The following is a 14332-nucleotide window of genomic DNA, read 5'->3' on the forward strand; positions in this document are numbered from 1 at the left end:
GACATAATGAGTGAATGATGACAGAATGATCTTCTAACTGATCTTTTCTTTTATCAGTGGTTTCCTTGCAATCACTATTATTTATTTATTTTAATCAAATAACTCAATATTGTATCGGCATTTCACCAAGAAAAACAGTTTTCAAGGGCACTACAGTTAAATATATGGATATTTTATTGGATCAGTGTTTTTATGTTTGTGTGTTCATGTACAGGTCATTGAGGTGCACTCGGTGCTCCTGGATGCTGATTGGGTAGAACCAGGACATCCCAAAATTGATGAACCATATAAATGATCGGCTCAAAAAAGGAATCAGGCAGATTCTGCTGACGGACCACAGACGGTTCAGAAAGGATTCCTGTTCTGGATTTGAAGAAGCAGTTGTCTCTTAGAGCAGTTTTAGTTTGCAAACCAAACAAAATTAATTTCAGCATTTTTTTTTTATCAGTCAGTCAGTCTGTGCGATAGCAATGCATCACTTTCTTTCCATTGTGTTTTCACTGATCATCTTTATTGGGCAGCATGTGAGCGTTCAGTCCACAGGAAGACGTTCTGAGCGGAGCACACACAGAAGTTACAAATCAGTGTTGTCCGTGTCTAACGGAATGTCCTGGGGGTCGTGGGGGGATCAGGACATGTGTCCAAGTGGAACGTATGCCGCAGGGTTCAGTCTGAGGGTAAGTTGGGCATTGACTTTATTTTGCTAATACACTGGTGGATTAGTGCTTCAAAGGTTCAAAACTGTGGAGTTGCAGTTAGTCATTTAATCTCCAGGGGCCAGTTGTTCAAAAAGTTTCATCTGGATCAAAATGATCTGGATTTGGAAATCCCATATTTTGCTATCCAGGATCAGGTAATTTTACTTTTGTGCTGGTTTTTCAAAGCAAAATTGGATTGGATTTTTTTTTAGCAGTTTTAAAGTTTTAATAAATTTTTGTTCCTGAAATCCACCCTTCTGATGGGATCAATCATCCAGATTTTTTTGGATCAAATATCCCAATCTCACTTAAAAGTTTTAACAACACAAACTGATGATTTTATTCAGATTAAAACCAAGATTGGATTTTGTGATCTAATTTAATTTCAGAATCCTTTTTTTCCCCCCATTTGATCCAATCTGATAGCTGAAATCTGATTACTTTTGAACAACTGGCTCCTGCTGCACCTGCTTAAGATTTTTCAAGGGTCTGTAAAGAACATAAAGTTAAATGTTACTATGAGAATTTAAATGTTACAATTGTTGGGTTAGTTTCAGCTCTTTCAATTGTCTCAATGTTGTTGTTGTTTTAAGGTGGAACCACATATCAATGGTGATGATACAGCGCTCAATGGGATTCGTCTTCACTGTTTATATCCGTCCAGAGTATCAGCCGCAAATGTTGTGTCCAACGCAGGACAGTAAGGGAGTCTGATTATTAACAATTCTTACATTCAAGTGTTTAAGCTAGATAAGTGAATTGAGGATTTTCATGAAAATAATAATCAATTTGATCAAGAACCCTCTTTGTCTTTTCTTCAGCTGGGGTGAGTGGACAAATATCAAGTGGTGTTCTTCGGGATTCTTAAAAGCTTTCCAGCTGAGAGTCGAATCTTCCCAAGGAAAGGGTGATGATACGGCCGCAAATAACATCAGGTGAGAATGTGCTGCTGTAAGTCATCCTGGATTTATTTTGCTGTTTAAAGACTCTGTATTCCCTCATCAAGCAGTTCAATTAATATCACACTCAGTCGTGCTGCTGATGGTGGTTGTGATTATGCCATAGGCTGCAGGTGATCATGTGACTGACATTCAATCCAGCAGCACAATTACATATTTTATCATAAAATTGTCACATCTGAATTTTCTCCAGGTTCAGCTGCAGTGATGGTGTTGTGCTGACGGGTGACGGCACAGGCTGGGGTGATTGGGGCGACTGGAGCTCAGCGTGTGGTGGAACAGGAATCTGCGGCATCAAGACGCGGGTAGAAGGTCCACAGGGAAAAGGAGATGACACCGCTCTCAATGACGCGCAAATGTACTGCTGTGAATGAGGTGATGTGATCGCAATCTAAACCTCAGACTGACACATGCTGCAGATCAACTAAATCTGTTTGTTCTTTCAGGTGTAGGAGGGATGACAACAAGAACAGCAAGAAGACCAAATGGATTGTCATAATTGATCATCATACTATGATAAGCTAACATGAACCATGTCATACAACAGTTTTGTAAGGGATAATTCACATGTGGGGCTGACTGGACATCATTCCACCCTATTATTGGAGTTCATATTATTTTATTCTAGTATATTAGTGATTCTTCTAAAAGACTCCTAAACTTCTGCTGTCAGTCAAAACGGATGTCAAATATATCAGCATTAAAGACTTTCTTTAACAGAACCTTGTAGTTTCACCATCTTTTGCACAACACTTTACATCAGATCATTTATTACATTAGATCTAAAGAGACTTGTATAGCACATGATTTTACTGGCAATTCGACCATCTCAGTGTTTGTCTAAAGCAGTGGTTCTCAAACTTTTTTCCCAGTGGGCCGCACAATGGTCCAAGTGCAAGTCTCACGGTCCGCATATAATTTACATATGACGTCACCAATGCAAACCAATCAGATTTAATGTTATGGTATTAGCAGATAATACTATTATTATACCAAGATTACAATAATAATCAGTAATTACAATAATAATCAGTAATGCTCAATGAACACACAAACTGTATATACATCACTTTAAGTTGCTATTTAATTCTGTATGACTCTCTTCAACAGCATCGCAGTAGTCACCAAACAATCACATAAACGCCTTAATAGGCAAATGTTACTCAGCTCTTTTTACAAACAACACTGAGCGCGCTGTAGGCTAATTACAATCTCTGACGATATCAAGCATTCTGTCATGTCGCAATCCCTCGCGCAGCATCGGATCCGCGAGCGCGCACTTGGGTAAAGTTGGTTTTATATTCGCACATTCGGACTTCTGATAAATTCAGACTTTCCAATAAATGTGCAATAAATTAATGTTTGCGAATTTTAAGCAGCGACATGATATTGACAACCAACGATTGTCAACTTACAACATTTTTCACAGTCGATCAAAATAGGCAAGTATTGTTTTAATGGCATATTTACTTGTGAATGTCCACTGAATGTCCAATGTAGTGTGATTAACAAGGATATTGAATACGGATGTCCGAATGTGCGAATATAAAACCAACTTTACCGAAGTCGAGCGCGCAGAGTTGGGCTCATTCCAGCCGCGGGTGCGATGATGCGGTTATTTTTACTGATTTAAAATAGCTACATCAAACAAACACATCGAATTCACAGTTCAGTCTTTTGAAATTGTAGGTTTTGCTTGTCAAGTACTTTACTACAAAGCAAACAGGAAGGCTGCCCATCTCGCTCATTAGGCCTAACAGCAAACTGATTCTTCCATTCTTCTTACCTTTACTGCTGATGCTGCGACTCTTCATGTTTGCATGCACGTGTTCCTTCATTTTATCGTCCACATTTAGCTTTTCTCCTTTAATAACAAATTTGACCATTTTGAGGCTTAAATTTACAAAATTAATGGCTACTGTTTGAATTCTTCCTAAGCGCGCACTTGTGTTTGTTTCGTTAACTGAGTGATTGCGTCATTAGCCTAACGTTACATTGCCTGATGTCTGAAAATAATAAATGCTCACCAAAATTATTTTAATATGACAAGCATTATAGCTCATTTATATTTATTTAATTCACTTTAATTTAAATTTTAAAACAAAAATAAATTGTATACTATTTTTTATTATTATTATTATTATTGTGGTCGGCATATCGCGGGCCGCATTTACATTTGTGACGGGGCCGAAGAGAACCACTGCTCCACACCCATTCAAACGCTGCGTCGCGCGACTCGTGTCCAATTACATCAAAAGTATACACTCACTGGATGTCATGGCAACTGAATCACGGAGGAAAACTTTAAATATCTCGCCTTCGCTTTAATTTCGGACCATCTCCAAAAAGACATAAAACACTAAACAAATGATTTTGACATGCGTTTATCAAAGTAGGAAATCCAGATTTTTAATCCCTTACACACAAATACTGCTGTTGAAATACGAAATGGAGGCGGGTCCGGATTGAATTCCCTCCGGGTCCGGATCCGGACCGGAGTCCGGACTTTGAGAAGTGCTGGTCTAAAGTGTGTTTATGTGACTTTTCCAATCATTTAGTTTTGTATTATTGTCTTGCTCACTTACGTGGATAAACGCTGATTCTTTTGCTAACGGAGTATGATCTGTTTCATTTCTTCATGCAAATTATCATAAGACTTCAGAAGTCAAGTTGTGTGAAAATACATTTATGACACTTAAATTCTTCTTGAAATAAAGAACGTAATACAGGTTTAGAGTGAGTAAATGATGACAGAATGTTTTTAAGGTCGGTCTTATTATTTGCTTACTATTTCTAAACTTTTTAAAATGACAAAATCAGCTCAGCATTTCATTGGCATTTTACTGAGGTGAACACTTTCCAAGGACACTACTGTTTAAACAAACAGATGTTTGAATTTTTGTGTGTTCATTTACAGGAACTGATGTGTGCTCAGTGTTTCTGGCTGCTGATTGGCTGAATTTATTGATAAACCATATAAATCTATTGTTCTTGTAACCGGTTGACGTATGGGTTGGGGACTACAACTCCCAATAGTCTTTGGGACAATTTTAAGAATTGCGTCATTACGTAGTTGGCACGCTATAAATAGACGCACGGAAGTACTGCGCGTCCTCGTTTCATTCATTCATTGAACTCGGAAATAAGCGTGAGCTTGCATCAGGTCACCTTTATGTGATTTTTGAACGTGGGGCATAAGGCAGTCGTATGTATTTGTTTTATCAAGAAGTCCTTGTGTGTTGATGGTGATTGGCCTGGTGATGCAGCCTTCAGAGTGTTGAATGAGTGAGAGCGAATTAGGTTTCTTTTAAAGAAGAACCGTGTGGTTGATGTATTCCTTTTTTTCTTTAATCCAGCTCATTTAAAGGACTAGCACGGCTATTGTTACTATTTGATTTCTTTTATTTTTGTTGAATTACCCTCATTTTTTTCTTTGGATGTTGTGTATTTATATTATTGTATGCTTTCAATTGATACTGTTTTCTTTTTCTTTTTAGTTTTCCATCTTATTTCCATGGCAGCTGCAGGGTCTCCTCCAAGGGTGTGACTGGCACTGGTGAGGTGGTGGGCATTCTTCTGTGGTTCTTGGTGATTTATTTATCCTTTTGAGTGCCGTGGATTTTTGTACTGTATTTGGAGTGTGCATTGCAAGTAGTGGCTATATTTTCCTACACACGTATAGTTGTGCCCGGATTGGAGCCCTGTGGTTTGTCATAAATTTGTTTTGTTTTTGTTTCTTTCTCCTTGCTGAATGATGTGTACTCGTGTTTTAAATATCTAATTGTTTTTATACAAAACTTGGTATTTTTATTATTGTGAATAAAAGCTTGTACAAGCAATACATTCTTACTACAGCCTGTGGCCAGTTATTCACCCACTTGTGGTGGGTTACATTCTGATTGGCTCAGTAAAGAAGCAAACAGGTTCCACTGACCAATCACAGATGGCTCAGAAACTTGGGGTCAGTTTTTGGTTTAGAAACCAAACAGAATTAATTTAATCATTATTTTTATCCATCAGGCCACTGCTGTAACAATGCATCACTTCATTTCCTTTGCTTTTACACTGTTGGCCTTTATTGGATGTAAAATCAAGTCCTGTCATTTTTTTCTTCACATGACAGAAGTTTTATGTTGACTATAAATGACATTAGCATTCCTTAGCCCATGAGCATTTAAAGATGTCCATGGTCATAACAACATCCCCCCAGAGCACAGTTTTGTTCCCCCCCCATTTGAAAATGGCTCCTGCACTCCTGGTTTGCTGTGCAGGTTGTACTCAGGACTAATGAAGCAGAGTGGGATTTACAATCCTGCTTTGAGTGCACTGACTGGACCGTTTTTAAGGCTGCTGCCATGGACCGGGACGAGCTCACGGATTGTAAGTACCCCACAACACTGTCCAATCAACAATTGGCCATTGATTTGACTTCTGAGTTTTTTGAGTTTTAATGCAGGTTTGAAAAACCCCGTCTCACACCAGTTCTGACCTTCTCTCCATACTCCATCAACACCTCCAGCACTTCAGGTCTGTGAAAAGGATGTGTGCCGGGTCTTCCAGAAACAGAAGACAAGAAAAGCACCAGGCCCAGATGGCGTTACATCAGCCTGTCTGAAATCCTGTGCCACAAATCATCAACAGATCAATGGAGCTGTGCGACGTTCCTTCCTGCTTCAAATGCTCCACCATCATCCCAATTCTAAAGAAACCCAAAATCACAGGACTGGATGACTACAGATCTATTGTCTTAACATCTGTGGTCATGAAGTCATTTGAAAGACTGGTGCTGGCCTGCCTGAAGGACATCACTGGACCCTCACTGGACGACTCCCTGCAGTTTGTTTATCGAGGTCAGTGGATGATTCAGTCAAAATGAGACTGCATTATATCTTACAACATCTCGACAGAGCACTGAACACCAGAACGGCTAGGCATAGGAACAGTTTCTTCCTCGTATGTTTGTAGTGGTTTGATTTGGTGATTACTTTTGCTTTGGAGTTTGGAGTGAAATTCTGTTTGTCTTTAAATCTAGATTAAAGATGCATCTCTTTAGCCAAGCGTTCACATAATGCATCTCATATCAGATCAATTGCCAATGATTATCTTTGCTTAATGTAATGAACAGCAGCTACGCTAATTATTCTCCATTTGCTTTTCTGTTTTACGTCGGGACGCCCGTCCTGAGGTGACTAGAGAGTATCAGCTTCAGTTTGGATCCAGCCTCTTATGAACACTTCAGATGACCAACAAATGTGAAGAGACTCCTGCGAGGACTTCAGATGAAGGAACATCTGGATCAACATGCACATTCCCAAATTTCTATATCCTAATTATTGTTAACATGTAATCATTAATCTGCTAACAGTGATTGTAAATTAAAATGCCTAAATTATTATATCGTTAGCTAACTGCATGATTATATATGTACATTTCTGAAACCACATACATTGGACAGTCACCTCCAATAACAGATTACTGTAAATTGTAATGTTGACATTCATTCTCTGTAAGAAGAATGCATTGAAACGATATCTATTGTGAAAAACGTTAAATAAATGTGAATTAAATTGTTTTATTTGTGATTGAGTGTAGAGCAATTGCCATTGCATATGATTGTTAGCTTTAGTGGTTACAATTGTTAGATTTTGCTTGTTTTGTTTCTTTGCCATTTCTGATTACCCGTTGTGCAACTTTTGAATGTTTTCGAATAAACTTTGTTGTACATTTGCAATAAACACACTGTGGTGGTTGCTCTCTTGAGTTCTCCTCATCTCTTGCGAGATGATGGAGTTACAAATCATTTTTTAGGCATTTTACCAAGAAAAACAGTTTTCAAGGACACTGACGGTTAAAAGTGTATTTTATTGGATCAGTGTTTATATTTTTGTGTGTTCACGTACAGGTCATTGATGTGCTCTCGGTGCTCCTGGCTGCTCGTTGGTTAGAACCAGGACATCACAATACTGATAAACCGTAAATGTAGTCTGAAGATGTTCTGATCGGCTCAAAAAATGATCAGAAAAAAAGAATCCTTAGAGCAGTTTTACTGACCCTGGGGTTGGTTTTAGTTTAGAAACCAAACAGAATTCATTTAAAGTGGCTTTAATTGTTAATATTTTCTTGTTTCTTGACTATTCTTGTGTAAGACTGCCCTTGTGTAACTTCTTTTCGTTATGTTATCTGCACATCATCATGGACACACCTAGACAAAACCAGAACTAGGCTTTATACACTCTCGCAAACAGGAACTCAAGACACGAATGCATTCGAACATCTGCCCTCTCTTACTAGTTATTATATTTCTTAATATGCCATATATGGTATAGGTTGATCTTTGAGTACTACGATTGGACGGCCTGGACATCGTGGATGATTTTGCTAAATCTTGTGTATAAATATGAGGCTTCTTCCTTAACTTGAGAATGTTATGGTACACTGTCTCTGTGTCTGCTTGATCAACTGATGATTGATAGCTTTGAGGCTGCAGAAAATTTATTATTTATGACATTAGTCATGTGACAGATCCAAACAGACATGTATTGCATTCAAAGGGCACATGATTTTACTGGCAATTCGACCATCTCAGTGTTTTTCTAAAGTGTGTTTATGTGACTTGCACAATCATTTAGTTCTGCATTATAATAAACGCTGATTCATTTGCTAACAGAGTATGATCTGTTTGTATTCATTTCTTCATGCAAATTATCATAAGACTTCAGAAGTCAAGTTGTGTGAAAATCCTTTTAAATTCTTCTTGAAATTAAGTAATACAGGTTTAGAACAACATGAGTGTGAGTGAGTAAATGATGACAGAATGTTTTTTAAGGTCGGTCTTATTATTTGCTCACCATTTCTAAACTTTTTAAAATTACAAAATCAGCTCAGCATTTCATTGGCATTTTACTGAGTAAAACACTTTCCAAGGACACCATAGGTTACACAAACATGTATTTTTGTGTTCATTTACAGGAATTGATGTGTGCTCAGTGTTCCTGGCTGCTGATTGGCTGAATTTATTGATGAAATCATATAAATCTATTGTTCTGGTTGGCTCAGTAAGGAAGCAGACAGGTTCCACTGACCAATCACAGATGACTCAGAAACCCAGGGTCAGTTTTTGGTTTAGAAACCAAGCGGAAATATTTTAATCATTATCTGTAGGTCAGTGCTGTAGCAATGCATCACTTCATTTCCTTTGCTTTTACACTGTTGGCCATTATTGGGCTGCATGTGAGCGTTCAGTCCACAGGAAATTTTGTATCATTGCTGACTGTGACGAATGGAATGGAGCAGGGATCGTGGGGTGAAAGGGAATTGTGTCCAATTAGAACATACGCCGCAGGGTTTCGTTTGAAGGTAAGTTGAACATTGACTCATGGAAGAGGTTTTGATTTTCTAACTTTGCGTTTTTGTTGTTTTCCAGTACAAATATCCAAACATTCTTTAATCAAGATATATTTACTGGAGAAGCAAAATGACTTTTCAAATTATGAGTTTGAGCTTCAAACAAGAAAAGTATCTGCCAATGGAGTTAGAAAATATAAACTTATTTCAGAGGGAAAACAAGATTTTTCATGATCCAATCAATTCCCGAAATGTAAAATTTAGTAAATCTTGTGTAAATTTAAATAATCAGTACTTTTATCTTGTTTTCCAGTTAAACTTGCCTAAACATGGTGGATTTACAATTTACAATTTTTATTATGAATATTGCGTATTAATAAACAGCCTTTAACAAGTTGACATATTTTTTTCTTGTTTCAAGCACTACATTTTGACACATTTTTCATAAAGAAAATGTATCTTGATTTAAGAATGTTTAGATATTTGTACTGGAAAACAAGAAGAAAAAGAAATCTAGAAAATATATACAGCATATATATATATATTTTGCAGTGCAGTAAGAACGAAGCGGTTGAGCCGTTGGTCACTTAACTTAGTTAACCTGCCATGAACATTATCAAATAGAGGATTGTCTTAATGTTGTTACTGTTTTTTGTTTTGTTTTTAGGTGGAAAAACCTCATGTATCGGACAACACAGCACTCAATGGGATTCGTCTTTACTGTGTCAGTCAGACCAAAGACTTGTTAGACTCAAATGAGGACACCTTCGTTCAGTCTGACGTAGGAAGGTAATGGACTCAGACTCTAAATGAAAACTAGTTACAGCAGGTTTACTCTGGGTTTATTACATTAAAGAGCAGTTTCTTCATAGGCTAGAGAAATGAACTGAGGATTTTCTTGAAAACAGTTCCTGATTTAATCACTAAAGTTCTTCAATGTCTTAATAAACCTTTAAAAAAGCCATAAATTGTGTTTTTTCTCCAGCTGGGGTGAGTGGACAGATGCCAAATGGTGTCCTTCTGGATTCTTGACAGCTTTCCAGCTAAGAGTCCAGTCTGCCCAAAAACTTCAAGATAATACGGCCGCAAACAACATCAAGTGAGTATTTGGCAGAACATTCTGGTTAGAATTTGCCATTAAGGTCTCAGTTTAAGGTCCCTGATCAAGCAGCTCAATTAAACAATATCACTGAATATGAGGCACAAGGCAGGCTTGAGCACCAGGTCCTTGGGTTTGCACAACAAATCTCGAGAGTGAGCTAGAATGAGGCAGTCATTAACATATTTGAGAATGCAAATGGCAGTTTCCCTTAACGGGGCAAGGGCAGCTTCCGCGACCAGTACAAGGTACTGTCCCTGTCACCTGACCCTCGAATGCAAACCTAAGAAATAGTCTGGAAGTGACCAATTTTGGGGGCGAACACACATGATAATGCATTTCTGCATAAGCATCTTGAACAGGAGCTTGTGAAGGGCCCAGTTTTCCGATACCACATTTAATGCAAGGTCATATCCGAAAAAGCATATGGGCACTTTAACATAATACTTTCACATTTATTTCAGATTCAAATGCAGTCAAGGTGACGGCACAGACTTGTTGCTTCAGGGTGATGGCACAGACCGGGGCGAATGGGGCGACTGGAGCCCATTGTGTCAGGGAAAAGGGATATGTGGTATCAGGACGCGGGTAGAAAAGTCACAGGGATACTTCATAGATGACACCGCTCTCAATGACGCGCGCATGTTCTGCTGTGATTAAGGTGAAGTGATCTCAATCTAAACCTCAGACTGACACATACTGCAGATCAACTAAATCTGTTTGTTCTTTCAGGTGTAGGAGGATGACAACAAGAACAGCAAGAAGACCAAATGGATTGTAATAATTGATCATCATACTATGATAAGCTAACATGAACCATGTCATACAACATTTTTGTAAGGGATAATTCACAGTCAGCTCAATCTTAGTTAATGCATTAAATAATGAGACTTTATTGTAAAGTGTTACCTGTTGTACTTTATAGTCCAATTCTTTTGTACTTAAATCTGTTTTAAAATTTTACTTTAATATATTTTTTGTATATTGTATTATTGTATTTAAACATTCAGAGAATGTTTACAAAAGATTACAAAAAGAGTTCTTAAACCTTTTATACTATGACAACATTACTTAGTTCAATGTCGTGATAATACAGTATACTGTGATAAAAGCTTCAGCAATTAATCGCAACATGAACATTTGGTACCGTCACATGCCTACTGAAGAAGCAAAATGACTTATCAAATTATCAAAAAGAAGTGAGTTTCAGCTTTAAACAAGAAAAAGTATCTGCCAATGGGGTTAGAAAATATAAAACAAGATTTTTCATGATCCAATCTATTCCCTAAGTACAAAATCAAGTCATGTCAATTTTTTTTCTTTACATGACAGAAGTTTTTTCTTTGACACAACCCATATATACAACCATTTACATACAATCAAGTCAAGCCAAGCATAAGAATACTTATATACAGCAGGGTTAAAGGCGCTTTTGACTTTATTCTCCTTTAAACCTGTCAGTCACCAGCTAGGGTGCCCATGATTACCACCAGAGGGCACTCCACCCCAGACTACTGCCCCACCATCTTGGACAAAGTTCAAGTTATTTCACTCTGCGGCCATCTTTGAAACGCCTCTTGGGCATCCAAGTGCAGCCCCTATCTCTTTGAATGGGGAAACATCAAATTCTCTAAAGCTGTTTGCCAAGCTTTCGATTAAATTTCATATTTGAAATCAGTTTGACTGAATGAGCTGTCAATGTTTCTTTCATGTTTTATTATATAGAATTCATGAGATTAATGTAACGTTGGTATTTTAACATAATATGTTATAACAAGAATATCTATGGCAAGAGCTCTTTTCAGACGCTGCTTTCTATCCTCGTGATTATATTCTTTTGTGTCTTTGCATATTGCTGTAATAGTAAAAAGACGACATATACTGCACATTTGTGGTCAGTTCTCCCGATATAATTTACGATATATCCCATTAAAATTCACTAAAATGCACAAAGCATCTCTTGTTTTTCTCCTCTTGTTTTTTTCATCTCTAAATAAAATTATCTGTAAAAATTATGGAAATCACTTTAAAATAGTATCATGCAATGCTGAAGTTCATAAAGGCATGAGGCAACATATATTACATAATACAGATATCATTATAGTTAGGCCTATACCCGTCCGTTATTGCAAGAATTGTTTTTATGGCCTGAATATACCTTGTTGATGCTTTTACACTTTTAAATGTTCTTTTAATGTTCGTTGGTTGAAGGGTGAGTAATGTCGTCTCATTCAACCCAGGTTTTTTAAAAACGCATTATTGCATTAGAGCGAGCCGGAAGTTACACCCATAATTCGTGCAAAGTGTCATGGGGCGTAGGAATAAGTTGGATATTCCAATCCACTTTATATTCCAATAAGGTCACAATGTAGGATTTTGTGGTCAAATCATAGGCTACTGTATTATATTGTGTTGACAAATCATCAATTAAATATTTACCATCTTATGACAAATCATCAATTAAATATTTACCATTATATTCTGCATAATTGGGTGTTTTTTAATAAACACTGACAAAAACTATACAAGGGCTGGACAATATGACAATATATATAGCCTAACACTGATATAAGTGATTACTCGGATTTAAACCTACCTATATTGAAGTTATATAAAATATTCACAGGCAGATTTGCTTTATGTATTTCCCCGGCATCGAAATCAGGCACATTTAAATGTCAGGAAACACGACTCCTGGCTGCATGTCAATATCCATGGATTAGGTTTATTTGACAAGTTGTAAGAAACACTTTCGAGCCAAACCTTTTACTCACGTTTTTACAGTTTCCACTATTAAATCCAGTCATGCAGCAGGTTCTTTTACCACTCAGTCCAGCTCTCTATAGAGGGTATGCATCGACGTCACTTTTCCGCCGGAACGCGCTCTCTCAGCCACTGGTGTCAAAGGTATTCACATTCAATACTCAAGTAGAAGTATAGATGCTAGGGTTTAAAAATACTTCTGTAGAAGTTGAATATCAACTCAAGCTTACTCAAGTAAAAGTGTAAAAGTACTCGTTTCAAAACTACTTAAAGTATAAAAGTAAAAGTAATGTAGGGGAAAAAATGCCATTAAGGACAAAAGCTTAGGCCGCGCCACAGGGGCCTATTGTGTTCTCCACCTCCTTAAAAAAACATTTTTCTAAAGGCTATAAAGACTATAATGTTATATTAAAATGTTAATGTTGAAAAATTCGGGATGCCTATATGCCCATTGAAAATGAACGCATTTTAGTACAATGCAAATACATTAAAGCACCATATATGTGTACTACTGAGCATTAACGTGTTTCATGGAGTGGAAGATATGATGGCTAGTTGCCTATAAGCATGGGCGTAGGTTTAGGGGGGGACGCTAGGTACTAGTCCCTATCAATATTTTGAGATGACAAATTTGTCCGCACCAATATTTAGCAAGCTCCTTTGAACTGCTATTTGGATCTTTGCACTACTATTTGGATCGATTCTAACGGCCAGGACGACGACGACAGTACAAGAAACGCCGTAATTTGATTGGCGGCGGGGTATCTGACAGGCTACACGCGCGGGCCGGTACTACTTTTGTGCTTGCACCAGCAGCGAGCGGGTGGTGTGTGTGTGTGTGTGTGTGTGTGTGTGTGTGTTGACGACGCCGACGGTAAGTTACCAGGGCTGTCTCTCTGCCACATACAAAGGCCAGAGTAAAAACATTTTGATATTCCGTTTTTTTGCCCCTTTTTGTACTTTGTAGATGCCACCCAAGAAGAAGAAAGGGGACATAAGAAGCTTTTTCATAAAGCAGAGTCAGAGTGTAAGTAGGCAAAATAACTAGCTAGCCACACAAATAAACTAGCAGTAGTGACTGACCAGGCTTTCAAATGCAGATTCTACTGTGGAAAATAGTATTAACTGGTGATAGTATGTGTTACCCCGGATGATAGACTGCACTGACGAGACTGAAAACTTGGTTACGATCTACTATGTCTCAGCAGCGCCTTAATAATGTAACTGTATGTCATGTACATCAAGAGGCCCTTGACAAAGTGGACCTTAACGATGTAGGCCAACAGTTTGTATCTGTAAATGACAGACGTAGGCATCTGTTTGGAAAGTTTAGACAAAAGGAAGGAATCAAGAAAATGCAGTAAAATGTGGAAAGTAGCCATAATGGAGTTATCATTTTCAGTGCCAATTAGTAGAATAAAGATGTTTTTTTGCTTTGTTTTTTGGTTTATTATTATGCTCCAAAAGTT

General features: G+C 37.7%; 1 protein-coding gene across 3 annotated transcripts; it reads left to right on the forward strand.

Moving 5' to 3' along the window:
• The first annotated feature begins 305 nt into the window (after positions 1 to 305).
• Positions 306 to 11073, forward strand: LOC125252847 (vitelline membrane outer layer protein 1-like). Of its 3 annotated transcripts, none has more exons than XM_048166463.1 (5): positions 306 to 677; positions 1292 to 1398; positions 1520 to 1633; positions 1851 to 2032; positions 10833 to 11073. In XM_048166463.1, the coding sequence occupies exons 1-4, from the start codon at positions 471 to 473 to the stop codon at positions 2029 to 2031; spliced, it is 609 nt and encodes a 202-aa protein (XP_048022420.1). In that variant the 5' UTR covers positions 306 to 470; the 3' UTR covers position 2032; positions 10833 to 11073. The 3 variants fall into 3 exon arrangements, with proteins under 3 accessions (XP_048022420.1, XP_048022419.1, XP_048022418.1); XM_048166462.1 differs by lacking the exon at positions 10833 to 11073 and adding an exon at positions 2104 to 2379; XM_048166461.1 differs by lacking the exons at positions 306 to 677; positions 1292 to 1398; positions 1520 to 1633; positions 1851 to 2032 and adding exons at positions 8709 to 9013; positions 9669 to 9790; positions 9987 to 10100; positions 10565 to 10761.
• The last annotated feature ends 3259 nt before the right edge of the window (positions 11074 to 14332 follow it).

The sequence above is a fragment of the Megalobrama amblycephala genome, linkage group LG18 (genome assembly GCF_018812025.1).
Source record: "Megalobrama amblycephala isolate DHTTF-2021 linkage group LG18, ASM1881202v1, whole genome shotgun sequence".
Classification (NCBI taxonomy): Eukaryota; Metazoa; Chordata; class Actinopteri; order Cypriniformes; family Xenocyprididae; genus Megalobrama; species Megalobrama amblycephala.